The 26,113-nt window shown below is 42.2% G+C and overlaps 1 protein-coding gene across 9 annotated transcripts; it reads right to left on the bottom strand.

The window, feature by feature from the left end:
* Positions 1 to 1,069: 1,069 nt before the first annotated feature.
* On the bottom strand, positions 1,070 to 24,513 carry LOC143281978 (ceramide transfer protein-like). 9 transcript variants are annotated; one of them, XM_076587344.1, is made up of 16 exons: positions 24,105 to 24,513; positions 22,589 to 22,705; positions 21,691 to 21,798; positions 20,086 to 20,218; positions 18,023 to 18,121; positions 16,706 to 16,860; positions 15,535 to 15,624; positions 13,024 to 13,110; positions 11,154 to 11,231; positions 10,064 to 10,222; positions 8,609 to 8,672; positions 6,964 to 7,163; positions 6,067 to 6,193; positions 2,369 to 4,846; positions 2,090 to 2,328; positions 1,070 to 2,004 (listed from the first exon to the last, which is right to left on the bottom strand). In XM_076587344.1, exons 1-14 carry the CDS (start codon positions 24,336 to 24,338, stop codon positions 4,719 to 4,721), a joined length of 1,779 nt encoding a protein of 592 aa, XP_076443459.1. In that variant the 5' UTR covers positions 24,339 to 24,513; the 3' UTR covers positions 1,070 to 2,004; positions 2,090 to 2,328; positions 2,369 to 4,718. The 9 variants fall into 9 exon arrangements, with proteins under 9 accessions (XP_076443459.1, XP_076443460.1, XP_076443462.1 ...); XM_076587345.1 differs by having other exon boundaries at positions 2,090 to 2,368; positions 2,413 to 4,846; XM_076587347.1 differs by having other exon boundaries at positions 2,090 to 2,284; positions 2,413 to 4,846.
* Positions 24,514 to 26,113: the final 1,600 nt, after the last annotated feature.

Raw genomic sequence — 26,113 nt, 5'->3', positions numbered from 1 at the left:
CTGTGTATATATCTGTACTGCCACACCACAGACCTGTCTGTGTATATGTCTGTACTATCACACCACAGACCTGACTGTATATGTCTGTACTATCACACCACAGACCTGACTGTGTATATATCTGTACTGCCACACCACAGACCTGTCTGTGTATATGTCTGTACTATCACACCACAGACCTGTCTGTGTATATATCTGTACTGCCACACCACAGAACTGACTGTATATGTCTGTACTATCACACCACAGACCTGACTGTATATGTCTGTACTGTCACACCACAGACCTGACTGTATATGTCTGTACTGTCAGACCTCTCTGTGTAAATGTCCGTAGTGCAGCTCAACAATGTCTGTACTACCACATCACAGACCTGGCAGTGTATATGTATGTACTGCTACACAACAGACCTGATTGTATCAATTTGTCTGTACTTCCACACCACAAACCTGTCTATATATATATATATATATATATATATATATATATATATATATATATATATCTGTACTACCACACCACTGACCTGACTGTGTATATGTATCTACTGCTATACAACAATCTGTCTGTGTACATGTTTATAGTTCCACACCACAGACACATGTATACACATTGTTCATGCATCAAGTGTCCATTTCAGTTGGTGTTTATTTTTTTAACCCCAAGCACATTACACAAATGAGCATCCTTGATTTTTCTTCTTTCTTTTTTTTTTAAATCTCAGACATGGACCATGGGAAGTGTGCGTTAATTAGTAGTTTGAAATAAAATCTTAGGATTTCAACATGTTCACATCAGGAAACTTTACAAACAGTTTTTATATATATTAGACATATTCAATTCACACGGGATGCTGCTGATCATATGAACAATGGATAAGAATGTTATTCAATGTTATAAACATAATTATCACAGCAAGACAGTGTTCGTTACACTGAAATGTCCTCTCATTTCAGTCTGACACACACAGAACACTGCAATGTCCCTCATTTCAATCTGACTCTCTCTTTTGGCATCACACAGGCATGCATACAAACATACCTCTCTCTCTCTCTCTCTTTGTCTAATATCATTTTTTTTTTTTTTTTTTTTTTGTTGTTAGTGAAAAGATATAAAAGTAAATATGAAACAAGCAAAGGCAGTGAACATACACTTTTTCTAATACACTTGAACATCACACACAGAAACACACCAAAAAAAAAAGCAGTTAGATCCATTTACAAACATTTCAACAAGGGCATGCACATCTAATAAATAAAATATTGCATTGTACATCAGCAGTTGAACATATGCTGACAAGATGAGAGATCAGTATAAAACCCATGATGAACATTACAAAGGAAAAGTATAATGAACCTGACTAACATGAAAATTGATGAGGGATAAGTAAAATGAAAGAATCTAGGTAAAACGTGAACAATGACTAACATGATGGATAAGTATAATGAACACGACAAAGGATCAGTACAATGAACATGATAAACTATCAGAAAAATGAACACAGTGCAAGACCAGTATAAACTATAACGAACATGATGTTAACAAAAAGGAATCAGCATAGTGGACATGATGGGTGGATCAGTATTATGAACCTGATGAACATAAAGGTCAGTTAAACAGTATAAAGAACATGATGAACAAAATGAAAGATCAGTATAATTAACATGGTAAAGGATCAGTATAATGAACGTGATGTTAACAATAAAGGATCAGTATGATGGACATGAAGAAGGATCAGTATTATGAACAATGATGAACACCAAGGTCAGTTAGTATAAAGAACATGATGAGCAAGATGAAAGATCAGTGTAATGAACGTGATGAATATTGGTATAACGAACATTATGAAAGGTCAGCATACTTAACAGGCTGAATGTGATGCAGGATCAGTACAGTTATTAGCAAGGTGAACAAAATGAAAGTCCAGTATTAAACAGGTGTATGCCCCGTCCATCCTAAACAACAACCATCAGCAACTGGAATGTCAGCCAACACAGGAAACACCTTCACCCTGTAATTGTCACACCTGTCCCCTGTCCATGTGAAACACCACCACCCAGTATTTGTCACATCTGTCCATGGGAAACACCACCACCCTGTAATTGTCACACCTGTCCATGGGAAACACCTTCACCCTGTAATTGTCACACCTGTCCCCTGTCCATGTGAAACACCACCACCCAGTATTTGTCACATCTGTCCATGGGAAACACCACCACCCTGTATTGTCACTGTCACACCTGTCCATGGGAAACACCACCACCCTGTATTGTCACTGTCACACCTGTCCATGGGAAACACCACCACCCTGTAATGTCACTGTCACACCTGTTCAAGGGAAACACCACCACCCTATGTTCTGTCACACCTGTTCAAGGGAAACACCACCACTCTGTATTGTCACTGTCACACCTGTCCAAGGGAAACACCACCACCCTATGTTCTGTCACACCTGTCTATGGGAAACACCACCACCCTGCGATGTCACTGTCACACCTGTCCATGGGAAACACCACCACTCTGTATTGTCACTGTCACACCTGTCCATGGGAAACACCACCACCCAGTATTTGTCACATCTGTCCATGGGAAACACCACCACCCTGTATTGTCACTGTCACACCTGTCCATGGGAAACACCACCACTCTGTATTGTCACTGTCACACCTGTCCAAGGGAAACACCACCACCCTATGTTCTGTCACACCTGTCTATGGGAAACACCACCACCCTGCGTTGTCACTGTCACACTTGTCCATGGGAAACACCACCACCTTCTAATGTTACACCTGTCCTTGGGAAACACCACCACTCTGTATTGTCACTCTCACATCTGTCCATGGGAAACACCACCACCTTCTAATGTTACACCTGTCCTTGGGAAACACCACCAACCTGTATTGTCACTCTCACACCTGTCCATGGGAAACACCACCACTCTGTTGTCACTCTCACACCTGTTCATGGGAAACACCACCAACCTGTATTGTCACTCTCACACCTGTCCTTGGGAAACACCACCAACCTGTATTGTCACTCTCACACCTGTCCATGGGAAACACCACCACTCTGTTGTCACTCTCACACCTGTTCATGGGAAACACCACCACCACCCTGTCTTGTCACACCTGTTCATGGGAAACACCACCACCCTGTCCTGTCACACCTGTTCATGGGAAACACCACCACCCTATAATGTCACACCTGTTCATGGGAAACACCACCACCACCCTGTCCTGTCACACCTGTTCATGGGAAACACCACCACCCTATAATGTCACACCTGTTCATGGGAAACACCACCACTCTGCACTGTCACTGTCACACCTGTCCATGGGAAAACACCACCACCCTGAATTGTCACTGTCACATCCATCCATAAGAAAGGAAATTTTCTTCCTAAAATTACGTTTAAGTAACATAATTACTGTGACCCACTAGTGCAGACTCCAGCAGGGGTCTGATTCCTGTCCTGTGCAAACTACTACCCGCCTATGCGGAGAAAACGAAAGCAGCAGCTACAGCCGATAACCTCCCGAAATAGGTAACCTCTATTTTCCTTCCTCTGTTTCTCAGGCTATGTGCCACTCAACTTTTTGGGATCTTCACCCTCCCCCCAGCACTTGCAGACATATATTGCTCTGCAAGGAACCAATCCACTTACCACTCTTTTCTTGACAACCACAATAACAATGAAATGAAACAGAAACAATAAAACCACCACCCTGTAATTGTCACACCTGTCCATGGGGAAAAAACACCAACCTGAATTGTCACGGTCAAGTCCATCCATGAGGAGCAACATTTTGCCCCCTTTTCTTTTCCTTTTTTTTTTTTTTTTTTTTTTTTGAAGTGGATGTGGCCCAGCTGATAAATGGATATGTCTGCACGCTGGGACATGTTGAAACAAACTGTGTGTGTACTCCATCATTCCAGCTGCCCCAACCACCTCACATGTATCTGACAACTGCTAGAGCATTGTAATACCTATCAGCTTTCACTCTCACTTCACTGCCTGCTCTGGAATGGCTGCCACGACTGTGAGGCATACATGTGTACGTGTTTGTGTGCGCATGCGTACATGTGTGAGTGTGTGAGTATGCGTGTGGAAAAAAAAAAGCAAAACATATAAACACAACGATTTATCTTCCCAACCTAATAAACTCTGACATGTATAAACATTATCATTATTATGTTTCTACAATTAACTTCTTCACTCACTCTCAAACTCTCAACCAAACAACATAAAATTCAGACAAAGAATCAGTCAACAAAAATCAGTACCAAAAAAAGAAAGACACCACTCAAGCAACAACGGATTTCAAAGAAAGAAGGAAAGATGTCCACCTCAACAAAACAGACTTCTTAAGAAACGGCAGTTCTGGCAGATGTTGAAGAGAGAGAGCAAAGAAACTGAAACAGTCATCTCATCACAGCACAGTCAACTGTTCCACAGCACTCCTTAGGGACTCCTCTAAAGCAGACTGGACCGATCAACACTCTTTTGGGACTCTCGTCAGAACAGAATGGACCTGTCAACTGTTCCACAGAACTCCTTAGGGACTCCCCCAGAACAGAATGGACCTATCAGCTGCTCCACAAGCACTCCTTCGGAACTCCCCCAGGACAAAATGGACCCGTCAACTGTCCCATGGCACTCCTCAGGGACTGCTCCAGAACAGAATGGATCAGTTGCTCCCACTCCTCAGGGACTCCCGTCAGAAGAGAATGGGTTTGTCAGCTGTCTTGTCCAGGACGTACTGCGTGAAGCGGCGAAGGAACTTGGGGTACTCCCGCTTGTACACAGAGCGCAGGACGGAGGCCGGGGCCCACCCCCCAGGGTTCACTGTGCAACACACAACACGTAGTGATAAAACATTGTACTGTTTCTTTTGTGTGTGTGTGTGTGTGTGTGTGTGTGTGTGTGTGTGTGTGTATGTGCGTGCATATGTATAGGTGTGTATGTGTGTGTGTGTCTGTGTGTGTGTGTGTGTGTGTGTGTGTGTTCATTATCATTTTAGCTCATGTATGTGTTTACAACTTTCAAGTGATATAATAAACCTGTCTCCACTCTGTGTGTGTGTGTGTGTGTGTGTGTGTGTGTGTGCATACATGTGTGTGTAATGTCCACAGAAACTTTGATTCATTCATTTGTCTCTCAACACCAAAACTAACTTAATAATAAAACAAAATCTGTTTTTTCCACACATTCTAATTATAATGACAGTGCATTTTTGGGAAGAGCGTAATAAAAGTTGTAAAGAAGCGAAATGTTTCCAGTCATTTTACTGTTACAGTTTTATTTCTTTTCACAAACCTTTTGCACTTTTTTTCTCACCAATCAAAACACTGATAAAGAGCAGTCCCATACAAAAAAGCTTTGTTACAGAATCTGCAACAGAAGACTCTGTTGCTGCTTTACATATGCCAGAGGGTATAATGAGCAGTAAGTAAATAGTAAGTAATGCTCCAAACCTAAACACGGCACAATAACTGAATGCTTAAAGCATTGGACTTTAAATCTGGGGGTCACGAGTTTGAATCTCAGTGATGGCGCCTGGTGGGTAAAGGGTGGAGATTTTTCCGATCTCCTAAGTCAACATATGTGCAGACCTGCTAGTGCCTGACCCCCTTTCATGTGTATATGCACGCAAAAAATCAAATACCCACGTAAAAGATCCTGTAATCCGTGTCAACGTTTGGTGGGTTATGGAAGCAAGAACATACCCAGCATGCACCCCCCAAAAACAGAGTATGGCTGCCTACATGGCAGGGTAAATACGCAAAACGGTCATACATGTAAAATGTTACATGTCTGTCTGTGCGTAGGTGTACGTGCCTGAAATCTGATTGAATGACACAGGAAACAAATGATGAGCGCCCAAGGGCAGCCACCAGGTAGGTAGCCTGTTGTGCAAATGACCCCGTGTTTGTAAAGCACTTAGAGCTTGGCATCCGACCAAGGATTGGCGCTATATAAGTATCCATATCAATAAAAAAAAAAACATATAAAAAAAATCCTGAAAGAATGATCAGACAGACAGACACAGACAGACAGTGCAGTACCCTCTGCAGTATAGATGATTTTGCAGGTGATGTTGTCACGTGTGATGTCTCCTCCATTCGATGGGGGCTCGATGATGGTCTGACAGATCATAGCCACGTTCATGGTGATGCGAACATACTTCCCACCCTGTTCACAAAACACACAGTTCAGTTCCATAAAGCAGCACATCTTGTGACATTGTGAACCAAAGGTTAGTGTCTACAGGTCACAAACAGGACAAAGGGGTGATTTTGCATACTGCAGATAGTGTCTACACATTACAAACTGGACAGTTTGTGTGGTTTTAAACACTGTAGAACAGTGCCTACTAATCAAGTACAGGACAGTTTAGGTGATTTTACATACTGAAAGCTAGTGCATACACATTATATACTAGGCAGCTGAGGTGATTTTACATACTTCAGGGTAAATACGGGACAGTTGGGATGACTTAGCACAGGCCAGTATCTACACATTAAGTACAGGACAATTAGGGTGATTTGGCATAATGTACCATACATGTTACATTGGAAAGTTGGAATTATTTCACAAACAGTAGCATACACTTTACATACAGAACAATGGGTGTAATTCTGCACGCTGCAGAATGGTGTCTAGACAACAGGTACAGAACAATTAGGGTGATTTGGCATAATGTACTATACGCGTTACGTGCAGGACAGTTTGAATCATTTCACAAACAGAGTAGTCTACACTTTACATACAGAACAATGGGTGTAATTCTGCACGCTGCAGAATGGTGTCTAGACATTAGGTACTGGACAGTTGGGGTGATTTTGAATAATGTAATATACACTTTACATACAGAATTGGTGCAATTTTGCAAGCTGCAGAATAGTGTCTAGACATTAACCACAGGGCAGTTGGGGTAATTTTGCACACTGCAGGTCACGTACTGGACAGTTGGGGTGTTCACAAGAGTAGTTGACGACGATCCACTTGTCGGGCCCCTCATCATTGTTGGCGGTGATGTGTCGGATGTGGGACCAGAAGCAGGCATCACGCTGTGAGGCCGGCCACACCCGCTTGATGACGTTGTTGTTGATGAATGTGTCGTCCGACAGCCATTCCACCACCTGCGTATTCTCCAGTGTTGCTGTGACAACAACCACCACCACACGGCAACAGTTACCATGATGAAACTTAGCCATCACACGCACAATAAGTTTTACATTTTATAATCCTTTTGTCCTCACAATATCCAACTTCAACATTAAATCACATGACTTGGTAATGTTACACACTGAACTGTAAATGGAAGATAACTCTTACAACCCTTCTGTCTTCACAATGTCAAACTGTAACATTAAATCAAATGACTTTGTAGTAATGTAACACACAACACTGTAAATGGAAGATAATGTTTACAAAGTAACAATTGTTCAGGCCTGCTGCTCCTCACAGATAATTAAAGTAGTTATACTATGTTTTCTGACTGGTGGCTATTGGGACACATCAACTTTAAAATAGAACTGTGAGAAATGCTGAAATGACACTGATATATATATATATATATATATATATATGTATGTATGTATGTATGTATGTCATGGGGCAAATAGCAAAGCATTTTTGTGGACATACATATGTACAGTCAAGTTCGGTCTATAAGCCGCGACTTTTTCTCCCAGCTTCAACCTCTGCGGCTTATATGAGAACTTTAACGATCCCAGGAGTGTTACGTTCTCGTCTATTCTAAGCTGCCCTTCAACTCACCAAAATCATGATTTCTGTTCATGAATCTTTGGAAGAGCTTTAGGTTAGTGTACTAACTGTTAACGTTTTAAAAATCAAATCCGCACACACTGAAGCCTTCAGATCAGCAGTCAGTTCTACTCTGCTCAAGCGCACACCCTCATCATGCCGAAAACGTGATGTAATGCCTATGATGCAGCCTTCAAATTGAAGGCGATCGACCAGCAGACGACAGTGCAAGCGACGAACCAGCAGCAACCTCCACCTTGCGTTCATGTTCATCAAGTGAAAGTGAGGCTGAAGTCAGTGACAAGATGGTGGAGGAAGCTGTGCTGGTTCTCTTCAACTCGGACACTGAAGACGAAGTGGATTCAGTGAGCAGGACGATGTTGAATAAATGTGACTATCCCTAAATTATGGATCTTATTTTTTCTGTTGGTTTTTTTTTGTTTTTTGTTTTTTGTTTTTTTGTGGCACTAGCAGTATTTTCGCTTGCTCTTCTTTGTGTTGTTTCCACTTGTGTTTATTTTATAACCTACAGTATTGACAGCTTTTCCGTAGTACTGGTATGTGTTCCAGTAGCAGTAATAAGTGCAGCTTATAAGCCAGTGCGGCTTATGTGCGTATGAAGTTCTTCTTTTTTTCCAATTTAGTGGGTGCGGCTTATATACCAGAGCGCTCATTAGACCGAAATTTATGGTACATCATGAGGCACTGAAGCGGTTAAGTTAATCTAGGTTATACTCTCTCACTGTCTCACACACACACACACACACACACACACACACACACACACACACACAGAGTTACACGAGATCTTACAAACAGGTTGGGAGTTACACTCACCCTCCCACTCCAAACGAGTATCGAAGTCCCAGAAGTAATGACACACCTCATGACCAGTGATTTTCTGAAATACAGCACAGAGTTTCATGACACAAAGTGAACATGGCACAGGGGTTCACAACATGTAGTGAACAAGGCACAGGGGTTCATGACACACTGTGAAAATGGCACAGGGGTTCATGACACACTGTGAAAATGGCACAGGAGTTCATGACACATTGTGAAAATGGCACAGGAGTTCATGACACATTGTGAGCACAGAACAGGGTGCATGACACATAGTGAACACAGCACAGGAGTGCATGACACATTGTGAAAACAGCACATGGGCCATGACACATTACGAAAACAGCACAAGGTGCATGACACATTAAGAAAATAGCACATGCATGACATCAAACAGGCTCTATTCCAAAACAATTCCATGATGACAATTTAAAAATCTGGTACGATAATGTACATCACTTGGAAAATACCCACCTTCAAAGTGTATTAATTTCAACAGATTTTGAGAAAGCATTTGATTTTGTTAACTGAAAATTTATGGTGAAATTTTGAAGTGTGTTTGGTTCGGGGGGAAATCTACATCAGTGTATATCCATCTTTATGAATATATGAAATCCTGTGTTTAAGAAAATACAAACAAAAACCTCCCACAGTTTTACAGTACAAAAAAATGATGTCGCCAGGAAGACCCAGTTGCCCAAACCCTGTTTGCTGCAACAATCTGCAGATAATCCAGGTTAACTCACTCCCTACGATGGAATGCTACAGCGCTCCTGACGTAAGGTAGCGTTCCGGACGACGGAACGCTATAGCAGTTTCGAGAATTAAAATTTGTTCCACATTTTCCTCATGGGGTAGCATAACAATCACAGCTGCACCGGGCATTGTGAATGTGTCAAGGGTCGAATGGAAAGTTTCGTCATGAGATTGTGTAACAACACACTCCACAGCAAGCCAGTGAGTTCAGGACCCCACACGACAAGCTAATCTGCACATGTATCGAAAATGGCGTTGTAGGCGAAGCAAGTGGAAATTTTTGGAGCAAACTAGATCACAACAGTGGCTTTTACCACCGCTGAAGTGATTGAAATGCCTCAAACTGAAGGTTTTGACATCGACGAAGATGATGAAGATGTTGAATAAAGTATCTGCAGTGAAGAAAGCTACCAGGAAGAAGGTACTGATAGTGACTCAGCTTCTGAGAACAGTGAAGAGGAAGGAGGGTGGGCGTTCACACGACGTGAGGAGAGGGGTCAGTGGGTCAAGTACATGAGTTTCATTCAGTTACTTTAAGTTTTGTATTTTTTGTTATTTTTTTTCCTAACCCTAACAAATGGGTCGTCTGTAGGGAAAAGCAAGAGAGAAAACTTTTCATCCGGAGTGAGTTAACAGTACAAAAGACATCATCTGATCTTCACACCCAGTGAAGCAGGGAACACACGGACAAACCTTGACAGTGCAAACAGCCTTGACCGGGTCGATGACCACCCCATTTTCCTCCAGTTCCCGCTTGTAGACTTTGAGGTCTCCCTGGTCAGCAATGCACTGCCACAGGTCATCCTGTGAGTCCAGCAGTCGGCGCAGGTGGGTATTGGTCACATCGTTGATCTGAGCACAGTCACACACAGCCATCGTCAGTGTGGGAACATTCATCATTTCACACCACACACCTGATTCACAGACATTATCAGGGTGAAGAGATTTATCATTTCACATAACACACCTGTTCCACAGCCATTATCAGGGTGAAGACATTTATCATTTCACACTACACCTATTTCACAGACACTATCAGGGTGAAGACATTTATCATTTCACACCACACCTGTTTCACAGACATTATCAGGGTGATGACATTTATCATTTCACATGACACACCTGTATCACAGACATTATCAGGGTGAAGACATTTATCATTTAACATGACACACCTGTTTCACAGCCATTATCAGGGTGTGGACATTTATAATTTCACACACCACACCTGTTTTAAAGCCATTATTCACTATCAAGGTGTAGGCATTTCTCATTTTGCATGACACCCATTTCAAAGCCATTATCAAGGTGTGGACAATTATCATTTCACACCACACACTTGTTTCACAGCCATTATCATGGTGAAAACACACACACACCTGCTTCACAGCCATTATCAAGGTGAGAACACACACACACCTGTTTCACAGCCATTATCAAGGTGAGAACACACACGCACCTGTTTCACAGCCATGATCAAGGTGAGAACACACACACACCTGTTTCACAGCCATTATCAAGGTGAGAATATACACACACCTGTTTCACAGCCATTATCAAGGTGAGAATATACACACACCTGTTTCACAGCCATTTAAGGGTGTGGGGCATTTATCATTTCATGCCACACAACACACTATTTTTACACAGCTGATCTGACAAGTCAAAAAAAAAAGCCATAAACACCATGTATCACATTTACACATGCAGTTTCAAAACACAAAACACAAGGATACTTTATTTTCTCCGACACCTGCAACACTATTGTCACAGGACGACTCACCTCTGCATAGCGTGGGTGTGACGGAGACAATGCTATCTTCTGTTCTGGGCGGGGTGGACGTTTCTGCTCCTTCTTCTTCTGCACATGGACATCAAATTAAGTATTTGATGTGACTAAACATGCAAGAGAAATCATCTCACATCCATCGTCTGCCAACCTCTAAATCCATTATCACATCAGTCATCTCTGTAACCAAAGAAAAACAAACAAAAAAACCCACACCTCAAATAAAGCTAAAATAAAACCAACCAACCCAAGCACCAATCCATCAATCATCCATTCCACCAAGATTCCATCCACTCCACCAACAAGATTCTGCACGTCCAGTCCTTCACCCAAACTCCTGGACAGGGTCCCTCAGACCTTTTCCAATGGCCAGGTCAATCACCTTCAATTTCAATGCTGTATCTTAAGCATTTTGTCCTGTTTCCTACTTGATGGAAGCTGTGGGCAAAAGCGATTCAGAACCGTGTAAAAATTCAGACAAAAACAATGAACAGTTAACATTATTATAACCAGCTCCTTCATGAAGAATTCATAACAGTCAAAACCAGCTGAAATGAAGTTAAGAACAGACTAGAGAACATGGCTACAAACAGATTTGATAATGCTGCTGAACACAGAATCAGGAAAATCCACAAATAAGTCGCAATCATTGTTTCAGTTGCAGGAGTCAAAACTGAGGGGAAAAGTTGAGACTTAACAGTCCAGATATTGCAGTCGCCATTCACCCAGTCCAAGATAGGATCCCTCACAACTATTTTTAACCCACACTCCTAGACAAGATCCCTCACACATTATCAGGGTGAAGACATTTATTTTTTTTGTTTCAGATCCCTTACACCTAGCCTTTCACCTACAGTCCTAGACCAGATCCCTCACACCTAGCCTTTCACCTACAGTCCTAGACCAGATCCCTCACACCTCGCCTTTCACCCACAGTCCTAGACCAGATCCCTCACACCTAGCCTTTCACCCACAGTCCTAGACCAGATCCTTCACACCTAGCCCTTCACCCGCTGTCTTAGACCAGATCCCTCACACCTAGCCTTTCACCCACAGTCCTAGACCAGATCCCTCACACCTAGCCCTTCACCCGCTGTCTTAGACAAGATCCTCTTGAACAGAATCATTGTGACACTGGTCATGCAACCGCCATGTATTGGTCACTGTCACCATCAGGTCACCTGGAAGTTTTATAACCCTGATGATGGGCGCAATAGCCAAGTGGTTAAAGCCTTGAACTTTCAATCTGAGGGTCCCGGGTTTGAATCTCGGTAACGCCGCCTGGCAGGTAAAGGGTGGAGAGTTTTCCAATCTCCCAAGTCAACATATGTGCAGACCTGCTTATGCCTGAACCCCCTTTGTGTGTATACACAAGCAGAAGATCAATTACACACGTTAAAGATCCCGTGATGGTTATGGAAACAAGAACATACCCAGCATGCACACCCCTGAAAACGAAGTATGGCTGCCTACATGGTGGGGTAAAAACGGTCTTACACATAAAAGCCCACTCATGTACATGCAAGTGAACGTGGGAGGTGCACGCCACGAACGAAGAAGAAGAAAACCCTGATCTGGCTGTCCAGCAGTGAAACAGCCATGTGTCCAGTAATATTCTATATTGTTTTGTATTGTTCTACATTGTTAAGCCTGCCCCAAGTTCTGTTCAGCCTACAATGGACACAACCTGCTCTTACTTCATCAATTCTCCATTCACCAAATTATTTCCTTCTTTTTTTTTTTCTTTTTTTTATTCAAAAACAAAGGGTACTTTTGTGTCCCCTTGCACAAAGGAAGTCTGTGTGTTGTCATCATTTTTTTTTTCCAATTGCATTTTCCCCAGCTTTATGAAGAGGAAGCTTACCTTTTCTTCCTCTTTTTCCAGTTTGTCCAGAGTGGCATCAACAGCATCGTAGAACTCATCTTCCGTGATCATACAGTGAGGCCCCTCCTGTAGGACAGTTAAAAGTGAGCCATCACCAACCACTGTAAGTCAGCCATCACCACACATTGTGACAGTAATCATACAGTGAGACCCCTCCTGTGGGACAGTTGAAAGTGAGCCATCACCAACCACTGTAAGTCAGCCATCACCACACATTGTGACAGTAATCATACAGTGAGACCCCTCCTGTGGGACAGTTAAAAGTGAGCCATCACCAACCACTGTAAGTCAGCCATCACCACACATTGTGACAGTAATCATACAGTGAGACCCCTCCTGTGGGACAGTTAAAAGTGAGCCATCACCAACCACTGTAAGTCAGCCATCACCACACATTGTGACAGTAATCATACAGTGAGACCCCTCCTGTGGGACAGTTAAAAGTGAGCCATCACCAACCACTGTAAGTCAGCCATCACCACACATTGTGACAGTAACCATACAGTGAGACCCCTCCTGTAGACAGTTAAAAGTGAGCCATCACTAACCACTGTAAGTCAGCCATCACCACACATTGTGACAGTAATCATACAGTGAGACCCCTCCTGTGGGACAGTTAAAAGTGAGCCATCACCAACCACTGTAAGTCAGCCATCACCACACATTGTGACAGTAATCATACAGTGAGGCCTCTCCTGTGGGACAGTTAAAAGTGAGCCATCACCAACCACTGTAAGTCAGCCATCACCACACATTGTGACAGTAATCATACAGTGAGGCCTCTCCTGTGGGACAGTTAAAAGTGAGCCATCACCAACCACTGTAAGTCAGCCATCACCACACATTGTGACAGTAATCATACAGTGAGGCCCCTCCTGTGGGACAGTTAAAAGTGAGCCATCACCAACCACTGTAAGTCAGCCATCACCACACATTGTGACAGTAATCATACAGTGAGACCCCTCCTGTGGGACAGTTAAAAGTGAGCCAAAAGTGAGCCATCACCAACCACTGTAAGTCAGCCATCACCACACATTGTGACAGTAATCATACAGTGAGACCCCTCCTGTGGGACAGTTAAAAGTGAGCCAAAAGTGAGCCATCACCAACCACTGTAAGTCGGCCATCACCACACATTGTGACTATAATCATACAGTGAGACCCCTCCTGTAGGACAGTGCAAAAAGCCATAAACCACATGCTCTGAACAACGGAATGGTTAAACCAAGGTATGCTTGTTGGCAAGTATCTTTGTGCTAGTATTTTTACAGTCCTGTTTAATGCTTTGTGTATTTTATGTAGTTTCGGTCTTAGATGTGATGTCATTTTTTCTATCTGGTTATTTTTAATGGGCGTGCGTGCGTGTGTGTGCGTGCCTGTGTGCATGCGTGCATGTGTTTGTGAGGTTACAGTGCTCTGGTACGCGTGTGTAAATGTGTAGGCATGTTACTATGTCCAAACAGAATTCTATGTTAAAAAATAAGAAATATTTTAATGCTTATGCAATTTTGTTTTTAGCGCAGTTGATATTTAATGTCAGTGTGTGTGTGTCTGTAAGGGAGGGACATTTATATGTGTGTGTGTGTGTGTGTGTGTGTGCGCGCGTGCGTGTTTGAGTGTGTGTGTGTGTGTGTGTGTGTGTGTGTGTGTGAGTGTGAGTGAGTGTGTGTGTGTGTGTGTGTGTTCTATGAAATGCATTTTGTTTTAATATAAGCCTTATTTACTTCACAGCTTTTATAATCTTTAGTGTGCTTTTGCATTCATATGAACACACTGGATGCTTTCCATTGTCAGATAGCAGTTGATATGGTTTTTTTAAGGCATGTTTATAGTCAACTATGATGTAAGGCGCTTTGAGCAGCATTGGTGCTGGATATCGTGCCATAGAAAAACTATGTTGTATTATTATTATTATTATTAAGACGGGTGCAACAGCCAAGTACTTAAAGCATAGGACTTTCAATCTGACGGTCCTCGGTTCGTATCGTGGTCACAGCGCCTGGTGGGTAAGGGGTGGAGATTAATCCATCCCCAAGGTCACCAAATGTGCAGACCTGCTACAGCCTGAACCCCCTTCATGTGTATACACATGCAAAAGATCAAATACGCATGTCGAAGATCCTGTAATTCATGTCAGCATTTGGTGGGTTATGGAAACAAGAACATACCTGGCATGCACCCCTACAAAAACGGGAGTGTGACTGCCTAAATGGCAGGGATAAAAACGGTCATATACATAAAAGCCCATTTGTATATATGAGTAAACAAGGGAGTTGCAGCCCACGAATGAAGGAGCAGAATGCACTGCACAATGACATGAACATAATTATATCTGCAAACACTTTTATTCAACACCAAAATTTCATATACAGTTCATAACTTCTACCCTGAGACATTTAAAAAAAAAAAAAAAGACACACTATTTCATGACTGAAACTGTTCCATCCCATCCCCCTGTTCCCTACCCTTCAGACAGAGGTGACCACTGACCTCATAGTCAGGCCCTCCCACCACGTGCAGTTTTCTCTCCGCCAGCACAGCCTTGTGAGCCTGTTCGTACTTCTTCCTTTTCTCCACCTCCTGTCACAGGTAAAACACAGTTTTACACACATGCACGCACACACATACACACACACACACACACACACACATACATGCACACATATACATACATACACACACACACACACATACACACATGCGTGCATTCTTTACAGATGAGAAAGACATAATCAAATAAGTATCACACGAACGCAAACAAACGCAAACACACACACATGAACAGGCAGACAGACACAGAAACAGAGACACAGATGTACAGTCACATATACACATGCACACAGACACAGACACAGACACAGACACACACACACACACACAAACACACACACACACACAAACACACACAATGTCCTATATCAGACCAGTGGTGTCACAAATCTTGTTTGGGAATTTATCCACATGATGATCATCTGTCACACCCCACCCCATTCACAGTCCCATGTACAAGATCACCTTTCTGTGTTGATCTTTTGTGCTTTGTGCACTGTGTATTGCTTGTGGGTTTGTAAAGACACACTGGAAGAACAGACCAAACCTAAATTGCCAGCCTTGGGTAAGATAGGTCACAGTTCTTCCTCAAGTAATACTCTTCTGAGTTCTTCCTTGCATGATACAGTTCTGAGTTCTTCCCCCTCTTCTCTCTTATGTTGATTTCTCCAGGAGCATCCTTCCCAAACCTAGCAGACAAATGGGCAGTCCACACTGACAGTGTGAAAGACTGATGGTATGACATGCACAAACAGTGTGCACAAGAGCCGAGTGGTTAAAGCGCTGGACTTTCAATCTGAAGGTGCCCAGTTCAAATCTGGATAACAGCGCCAGATAGGAAAAGGGTGGATATTTTTCTGATCTCCCAGGTCAACATATGTGCACACCTATTAGAGCCTGAACCCCCTTTGTGTGAATGTGCATGCAGAAGATCAAATACGCACATTAAAGATACTGTAATCCACAACGAGCGTCCAAATGTGGAGTCGGCTCTACCCAGGTAGGCAACCTTTGTGCAAATGACTCCCGTGTTTGTAAAGCACTTATACTTGGTTTCCGACCAAGGATAGGCACTACATAAGTATTCATACCATCAAATATACACACTCACTCTGTCCAGCCGTCTCTTCCAGGCCTCTTCTCGCTGTGCCATCAGGTCGATGCAGTGCGACAGGGTGGCAATGATTCCGGCCGTGGTGGCCTTGAATGTGATCGACTCCCCTTTGAAGTCCATGCTGTGCCCTCCATGCTGCGACAACACCGACTCTGCAACAGTGTGGAAACATGGCAAACGGCTTGCAAGGCAAGTGATGGAAACATGAAAAAAAAGTGTGTCGACAAGGCAACAATGTGGAAACTGCCATGATGGAAATAGTGTGGAAACACGGCACTAATGGAAACAGTGTGGAAACATGTCAGTGGTGGGTACATGCAATCAATGGGGAAACACAACTGTGACCTGAACAGTGTGGAAATATAACAGTGAGTGAAACAGTGTTGAAACATGGAAATAGTCCAGATACATGGCAGTGATGGAAATAGTGTGCAAACATGGAAGTTTCAGTTTCAGTTTCAGTAGCTCAAGGAGGCGTCACTGCGTTCGGACAAATCCATATATGCTACACCACATCTGCCAAGCAGATGCCTGACCAGCAGCGTAACCCAACGCGCTTAGTCAGGCCTTGAGGCAAACATGGAAACAATGTGGAAACACAGAAGTGATGGAAACAGTGTGGAAACATGGAAACAGTGTGGAAACATAGCAGTGATAGAAACAGTGTGGAAACATAGCAGTGATGGAAACAGTGTGGAAACATAGCAGTGATGGAAACAGTGTGGAAACATAGCAATGTTGGAAACAGTGTGGAAGCATAGCAGTGATGGAAACAGTGTGAAAACATGGGAACAGTGTGGAAACATAGCAGTGATGGAAACAGTGGAAACATAGCAGTGATGGAAACAGTGTGGACACACATTAGTGATGGAAACAGTGTGGAAACATAGCACTGATGGAAATAGTGTGGAAACATAGCAGTGATGGAAATAGTGTGGAAACATGGCAGTGATGGAAACAGCGTGCAAACATGGAAACAGTGTAGAAACAAAGCAGTGATGCAAACTGTGTGGGAACAATGAAATAGTATGGAAATAAGGCAGTGATGGAAATAGTGTGGACACATGGCAATGATGGAAACAGTGTGGAAACAATGAAATAGTGTGGACACATGGCAATGACGGAAACAGTGTGAAACATGGAAACAGTATGGAAACATGGAAACAATGTGGAAACACCGCAGCAGTGTAAACTGTGTGGAAACATGGGAACAGTATAGAAACATGGCGGCGATGGAAACAGCCCGGAAAAAACAGAAACAGAGTGGAGACAAGGGCAGTAACAGAAACAAGTGGAAAAACAGGGGTAACTCACCCAGATCTTTCCCCCGCAGCCTGACACTGTCGGCCTGTGAGCAGTGGACGTCTGGCACACTGTGTTCCAGGTCAATGTCGTCCTCCAGATCCTCTGGCACTGAAACATGGCCCACTTCACCTGTCATCACCTTCACTCCGCAACCATAATGACAATAATAATAATAATAATAATAGTCATGATAATGAATACTTGTTGAGCGCTTTCCTCCCTTAAAGGGAGCTAAAAGCAGTTTACAATAAGCATTAAACACATACACAGATACACGCTTTCCCTCTTTTCAACTTTAACTGTCTTTCCCTTCCCTTTGTAACCCCCCTATACCCCCTTCCCACCCTGAGGTGAGGTGATAGTGATATTCTCACTGCTCCTTACACGAAGACCTACCAGTTCCCATAACCACTTTACCTCCCTCCTCCCTTCCTCTCCTTCCCCAACCAAGGTGATGATGCTATTCTCACTGACCCACACGGGGATGATGAATCTATTCTCATGGACTTCCTGGCAAACGTGCTATTCTCATGGACCCCCCGTGTGATAATGATGCTATTTTCACTGCGATGTGAAGATATTCTCAATGATCTCCAGGAGATAATGATGATATGCTCATTGATCCCCCCAAAAGTGAGTGGAGTGGAGTGATGGCCTAGAGGTAACGTGTCCGCCTAGGAAGTGAGAGAATCTGAGCACACTGGTTCGAATCACGGCTCAGCTGCCAATATTTTCTCCCCCTCCACTAGACCTTGAGTGGTGATCTTGACGCAAGTCATTTGGATGAGACAATAAACAGAGGTCCCGTGTGCAGCATGCACTTAGCGCACGTAAAAAAACCCACAGCAACAAAATGGTTGTTCCTGGCAAAATTCTGTAGAAAAATCCACTTCGGTAGGAAAAACAAATAAAACTGCATGCAGGAAAAAATACAACAAAAAAAAAGGGTGGCACTGTAGTGTAGCGACGCGCTCTCCCTGGGGAGAGCAGCCCGAATTTCTGTTGTGATAAAAAGAAATACAAATACAAAACAAATACAAATACAAGTGATGGTGATATTCTTATTGACCACCAAATGATAATGATGATGTGCTCTTCGGTTTTTTGGTTTTTTTTGGATTGATTGATATGGATACTTATATAGCGCCCATCCTCGGTCAGAGACCAAGCTCTAAGCGCTTTACAAACAAAGGGTCATTTGCACAACTGGCTGCCTTCATGAGTGGAGCTGACTGATGGCTACCATTGGGCGCTCATCATTTGTTTCCTGTGTCATTCAATCAGGTTTCAGGCACACACACACACACTCAGACAAACATGTAACATTTTACGTGTATGACCATTTTGTTCATTTACCCTGCCATTTAGGCAGCCATACTCCATTTTCGGGGGTGTGCATGCTGGGTATGTTATTGTTTCCATAATCCAACAACGCTGACATAGATCACAGGATCTTTAACGTGCGTATTTGATCTTCTGCGTGTGTATACACACAAAGGGGATTCAGGCACTAGCAGGTCTGCACATATGTTGACCTGGGAGATTGGAAAAATCTCCACCTTTTACCCACCAGGTGCCGTCACCAAGATTCGAACCCGGGACCCTCAGGTTGAAAGTCCAACACTTTAACCATTTGGCTATTGCGCCTGCCAGGTGATTCTCAATTTATCTCCAGCTGATGATGATGATATGATCATTGACCCCCCAAAGTGACAATGATATTCTTTTGACCCCCAAGTGATGATGATATGCTCACTGAACCCCCAAGTGATAAAGATATGCTCACTGACCCCCCAAGTGATAATGACATGCTCATTGACCCCCCAAGTGATAATGACATGCTCATTGACCCTCCAAGTGATAGTGATATTCTCACTGACCCCCCCAAGTGATGAAAATGACATGCTCATTGACCCCCCCCCCCCCCCCCCCCAAAGTGATAAAGATATTCTCGTTGACCCTAAGTGATAATGATATTCTCACTGACCCCACAAATGATGATAACGATATTCTCAATGACTCCCCCTCCCCCCCACCCCACCCCACCCCTCCCCCCACAGGGCAGTACTGACAATCATGGGGGCGTCCATGCTGCAGGGCGGAGGCACAGCTGTCGAAGTAGCTCTGCAGGGTGTCCACCTGTCGGCACAGGATGTCCCGGAACGTCTCCATCTCTGCCAGCTTCTCCCTCAGTCCATGGCCTCTCTGTTCACAGAGCACACCGCACACAGCTTTTGACAGCTTGTAGGTACTGATAACATCAGGCATGCCTACCCCCAAAGTTGCTTTTCAGAAACAACACATATTAGAATCAGGGACAGATTATTTTCAGGAACATCTCAGCAAACATACAACAATCGTCTTACAGCCAAAAGCAACGACTGCAAACAAGGAAAAAATGTTCAAAAAGTCAGTGCTTATCCGCATGTGCATTGGTCTTGCCCAATTTACTTTGCCGGTGATGGAAATAAGTTAGGACCACTCATTCTTTCAAGTATCATATAACTGGCTAATGTCTCATGTTGAAGACAATAACAAGGAAAAAAAACATGCAAAATTTCAGATCAATACCTCAAATAGTTTTTAAGATATCATCGTTTGAATATTTTGTGTATGTGTGCGATACATCTTTTTGCGATACAAACGGAAATTGAGCAGCCTTTCACAAAATCATGAAAATGGCTTCAGTACTCTTCGGACAGTTCCGGTTTTTCACGAAATGGCTTTGGTAATATTCGGCAGTATTTCCATAAGTCTTAACGAAGTGTACTTGGCAATGGTTGGAAAGTCATCTAAGGGTACACTTGTAACCGTACCCAATAGATACTTCGGAAAATAATGTTATGGTCGATTTTTTTTTTTCCCAGGACATGCAGCAAATATCCGTATTTCCAGGACACCTGTCCATTTTATCAATTTTCCGGGACAAATACAGGCCCTCAGCAATGGTAGGCATGCCTGTTAAACATGTACAAGACATCATGTAGGTATTGATAACAGGTGTACAAGACAGCATGTAGGTACTGATAACAGGTGTACAAGACAGCATGTAGGTATTGATAACATGAGTACTAGACAGTATGTAGGTACTGATAACAGGTGTACAAGACAGCATGTAGGTATTGTTAACATGTGTACAATACAGCATATAGGTATTGATAACATGTGTACAAGACAGCATGTAGGAATTGTTGACAGAATGTAGGTTTGGATGACAACGTCTAGGTATCAGAAACAGCATAGGTATACAAGACAGCATGCAGGAATTGATAGGCATACAATTGACCATGTAGGTATTGATAACAGAATGTATGTATTGATGACAGCACAGCATAGTGTAGGTATTGATGACAACATGTATACATTGATGACAGCATGTATGTACTGTTAACAGCATCACACGTGTTACTGAGGTACTGATAAAAAAGATTTAGGATATTGTGTATGTACTGATGACAACAAGTAGGTATTAATAACATTAACAGAACAGGCACTGGTGACAGGTATCAAAAACAACACAAGTACACAAGACAGCAGGTATATACTGATGACAGTACACAGTACTCAATACAGTAATGAGTATACAAGACAGTACCAGTATTTACTGATGAAACAGTGCAGGTATCAATAACAGCACACAGGTATACAAGACTGCATGTTGGTATTATTGCCCTGACCTTGAAGGAAGAAGCAGAAGCAGTTGACAGACTTGTGCCAGAGGTCAAGGACATGATGGATCCATGGCGGCGCAAGTTGTTCTCGCTGCCATACCCTGACTCCGCTTGCTGGAACACAAAGTTTTTCCATTGAAAACAATTTCAATTCAACAGTTTCCATCTCAGTTTCTCGAGGAAACTTCATTGCTTTGGACAAATCCATCCATGTTACATTATGTCTGCTAGGCAGATGCCTGACCAGCAGCATAACCTAGGAAGTCAGGCCTTGACTGAAGCATATATTGGTCTACATATCAGAGTGGAATTCTTCTACCGAATTTGCCAGCAGACAAAGTTCTCGTTGCAATGGGTTCTTCTTCAGTGTGTATGTTGCACAAAGGACTTAGGTTAATTGTCACAACTGATCGACTAGATGCTAAGTTAGATTTTTCAGTATATGGAGAAAAGGTGAGACCAGAATCTGAGCCCAGACTGTCATGGACACTGTATTGGCAAATCTATAGCAAATTTAAATCTAAATCTATGGCAACCGCCAACTTCTATTTCCCTTCAGCATTGCTCAAAAGACCCACTATGTATCTTTCAACAGCTAGTGGAAGTTTAGCAAATCCCAGTTTTACCTAATCATCTCTGAATTTGCATCTTTAGTGACTAATGTCAACAAATATTACTTTTAATAAAACTCAGTAGTTGCTTGTTCACCCACGTCATAACACATAAATTTGGACTCGCCTGACCTCATGCCTACCAGAATCACTTTTACAATAAAACTCAACAACTGATTGTGAAGTTGAAGAAACATACAGTATATTTTGTAAAGTTGCCATGTAAGTAAAAATTGTAAGGCATTTTACATTGTAAGCAACCACAACTGCAGTGATCCAAATGTTCCACAGACCTTGTGATGTTCTATGGAATCAACCCACTGTTGTCGTTCTTCTGGTGACAGACCTCGCAGATACCAGACACTGTCATTGACGCTGACATCAAAACGGCACTCATCAAACTGATGGGGCTGCACACAACAAATGTGAATTCAGTTCAATTCAACATCATTAAAAAAGAGTTTATTTCCTTTGACAGTCTGACTTAAAATTTCTTCTGTTGTGTGAACACATAATCTAACTCTAAGAAGCAAATAAAAAAATTTAAAAATGCATGCACTCAACTCAAAATTATGGTGTACAAAAAATAGAAAAATGCATCTTGTCACAAAAATTTTTTTTCTAAATTCTTTTATTAAAATCAGTAACATTAACTTTCTCCCTTTTATACTTCCCCTTCGCTCCTACCTTGTTCCCCTATCCCCACTATCCTCCTATCCCTTCTTTGTACATGAATGCCACTGCATACAAACACACAGTTTAGTATGCAATGATACATACATGCAGCATACATGTACACTCACACATGTATGTAATGATGTAGTCTCACAGTACTCTTTTCTGCTCTTATTTCAGTCACACAACTGACTTAGACTTTTATGCCTTTTACCAACAACTTTTGAGCACTGAATCAAAACCTTTACAACAATACAAGCTTATTCTGTTTCTTAAATTTATTTCAGAAAACCATACTAAAAGGATTATCAATAAAGTTATTGGGTACTAAGTTCTAAGTCATGTTAATTGTTATGCTGATGTGGCACTATACATACAACCACAGAACAGAAGCAACTTTCACTTAGTTTAACATGTTGTCTTCAGTCATGAACACATGCAGCACATAAGATATCAAGCCAGCAACAGCACTTAACTTTAAAGCTAGTCATGTGTCAAGAATTCACTGGTACATCACATCAGTTGGTAAATGTATACATCCAGATTTCTCAATAGCCTGGGTTTCCAAATAAAGTGATAGTTAACTTGTTTAGTTCTATGATGTAGGCCTAACCTATATCAACCTGTTATTATTAATATTTCTAGTAGTAGTTTAGTAAAGAGATTCTTCATTTAATTATTTATAATATCTAACTCAAAAGAAATATTTCTCCTGAAATTCTGCATATGTTTGCAAATTAGTAAACAAATGCTGCCCCTCACAGCAATGCCTCATATCAGGCTATGTCACATGTGTGTAAGAACACAATCAGGATCACTGGCATTGGTTGGATAGATCTATAGAAGTCTGCAAACCCCATCAAAAGCAATGATCAGCCACACGCCACACTTTTCTCCTGTGCAGTCACGCAGAGCGGACAAATTCATTTACATGCTAACTGCACCGGCCAACTTTCCGCAAACTGAAACGGGTGAAACACTGGAAGTGAGATATATGTATCCAAAAACTGAAATGTAAAATACGTATCCTGTTAACTATACTTCAGTATACTGGTGTCTCAACCACTCTCAGTGGTCACCAACAATGTTCCGAGTCCAATCCAAACTTGTCAAAGCAACAAGTAGGGCACTCACCGTCACTGTTGCCCGGGTCAAACTGACAGCTCCTCGGCATCCGAATGCAGTTTCGCCTTCCGACTTGTAATAACTTAATGTGCCATCTTTGAGCACTATGTATCTGTCTTGCCAACCGTGCAAGTAGTTGGTCCACTTGCTCAGCGTGCCGTGCAGTTCTGGAAGTGATTCGTCATCTGAGTCTTCTTCGTCGTCTGTCAAACTCAGCAAGTCTTTCTCTACTTCCGCAGTCATGTTGCAGGAGGAAAAAAAAGCAAAGTTACAAGTACTAGGCTGCAAACACGATGATTCAGTGAACCAGACACATATGCATCGAATTTCAACAGTTTGTAATAGTCTTGCCCAATGTATGTGGCACTGATTGTTTACAGCTGGGTTTTCCTTGTTGCAATGGACGCCATGTTTTGAACGTGATGACGTCGGAGTTCATGGAACAAGAAAGGTAACTCTTAACGGAAGAAGAATTTCATGAACAAATCAGTTATCTACCATTAATATTTTTTGGTGGATGGAGTCAAAAGAGTACAAATCTCGTGCGAATACTCTCATATACGCGCACACACACGCGTGCAATCAAACAATGACGTGCATGCGAACACACTCTCTCTCTCTCTCTCTCTCTCTCTCTCTCTGCGTGTGTGTGTTACTCACTTCCGTTCCGTACAGATGTGAGCGATGTTGTGTCTCTCAGTTTGACGCTGTGTTATACTCGTACATTATACATGTATTAAGTATTCAGTATAACTACATTTATATGCGTACATGTTTGTGTGTCTCTTAGAACAACGGCAGATGTGTAAGTCGGCCAAAGTGCTAATATCTTCACCGTTGGAAAATAAAGATTCATTCATTCATTCTCTCTCTGTGGTGTCCTATTTATAGATTTCAAGAAAGCATTTGATGTAATTGACCTTGACCTTATCAGAAAACTATCGCTGTACCGTCTCTCCACCAGTACCTTGAATCTCCTTCATTCTTATCTTACAAACAGACAACAATGTGTAATTGTTAATACATCTTCCTCGTCCTTACAAACACTAAAGTATGGAGTTCCACAGGGTTCTGTCTTGGGTCTTTTTACGTTATATATTAATGATCTCCACCTTCACATTCAAACATCCTGTGAACCTTTAGCAGATGACACAGCATTACACACGAGCCATAGTTGCATAAAACAGCTTATGCTGTCTCTGCAACATAGCATAAACAACCAAATAGAATGGACTGCTCATAACCACATGGCAATCCACCCTCACAAAACCAAGTTTATGTTAACAACGACCAGACAAAAAAGACAAAGCCTCACACATACGTTTCCACCCATTCAAATAAATAACCAAGCCATTAATGAAGTTGACAATCACAGGATCCTTGGAATAACAATTGACAACAACCTTTCTTGGACTCATCATATAACTTACATATGCAAGCAGATTTCCATAACACATACCAACTATCAAAAATCAAACACTTCATTGATTACCACTCAAGAAAATTGTTTTTTCAGGCCTTTATCTAATCCACTGTTTATTATGCATCAACCCTATGGGATACTGCAAGCAACAACGCCTTTAAGCCACTTTTCAGCCTTCACAAACTGAAATTGTTCTAAACAAAACCTCATCCTTGACAAAATCTGACTACAGGTCGTGCTCCAGACAACTTATTGAATATAAGTTCCGTAAATGACAACCGAAATCAAACAAATCTAAATGTCCCAATTCCCTATTGTTTAAAGATAGAACAATTTCCACTGTTACAAATCACACTCAAATGGAGAAGAAAAAAACCCATTACATTTGCTTCACATGTGCATGCCTTTCACTTTACTCCCATATTCCTTGTTTGAATCCACAATTGTTTCCGTGGCGTTATTTTTCTTTACTTCTTGCTTAATGGGAAAAAAAGGAGAAAAAAGATTACTTTTGTTCTGCATTTGCATGCCTTTCACTTTAGTTTTAGTTTTGCATGATAATTTTCTATACATGGATTGATATCGCCTCTTTCTC

This window comes from Babylonia areolata, chromosome 5 (genome assembly GCF_041734735.1).
Source record: "Babylonia areolata isolate BAREFJ2019XMU chromosome 5, ASM4173473v1, whole genome shotgun sequence".
NCBI classification, from domain to species: Eukaryota; Metazoa; Mollusca; class Gastropoda; order Neogastropoda; family Buccinidae; genus Babylonia; species Babylonia areolata.
This window is presented reverse-complemented; position numbering and strand designations above follow the sequence as displayed.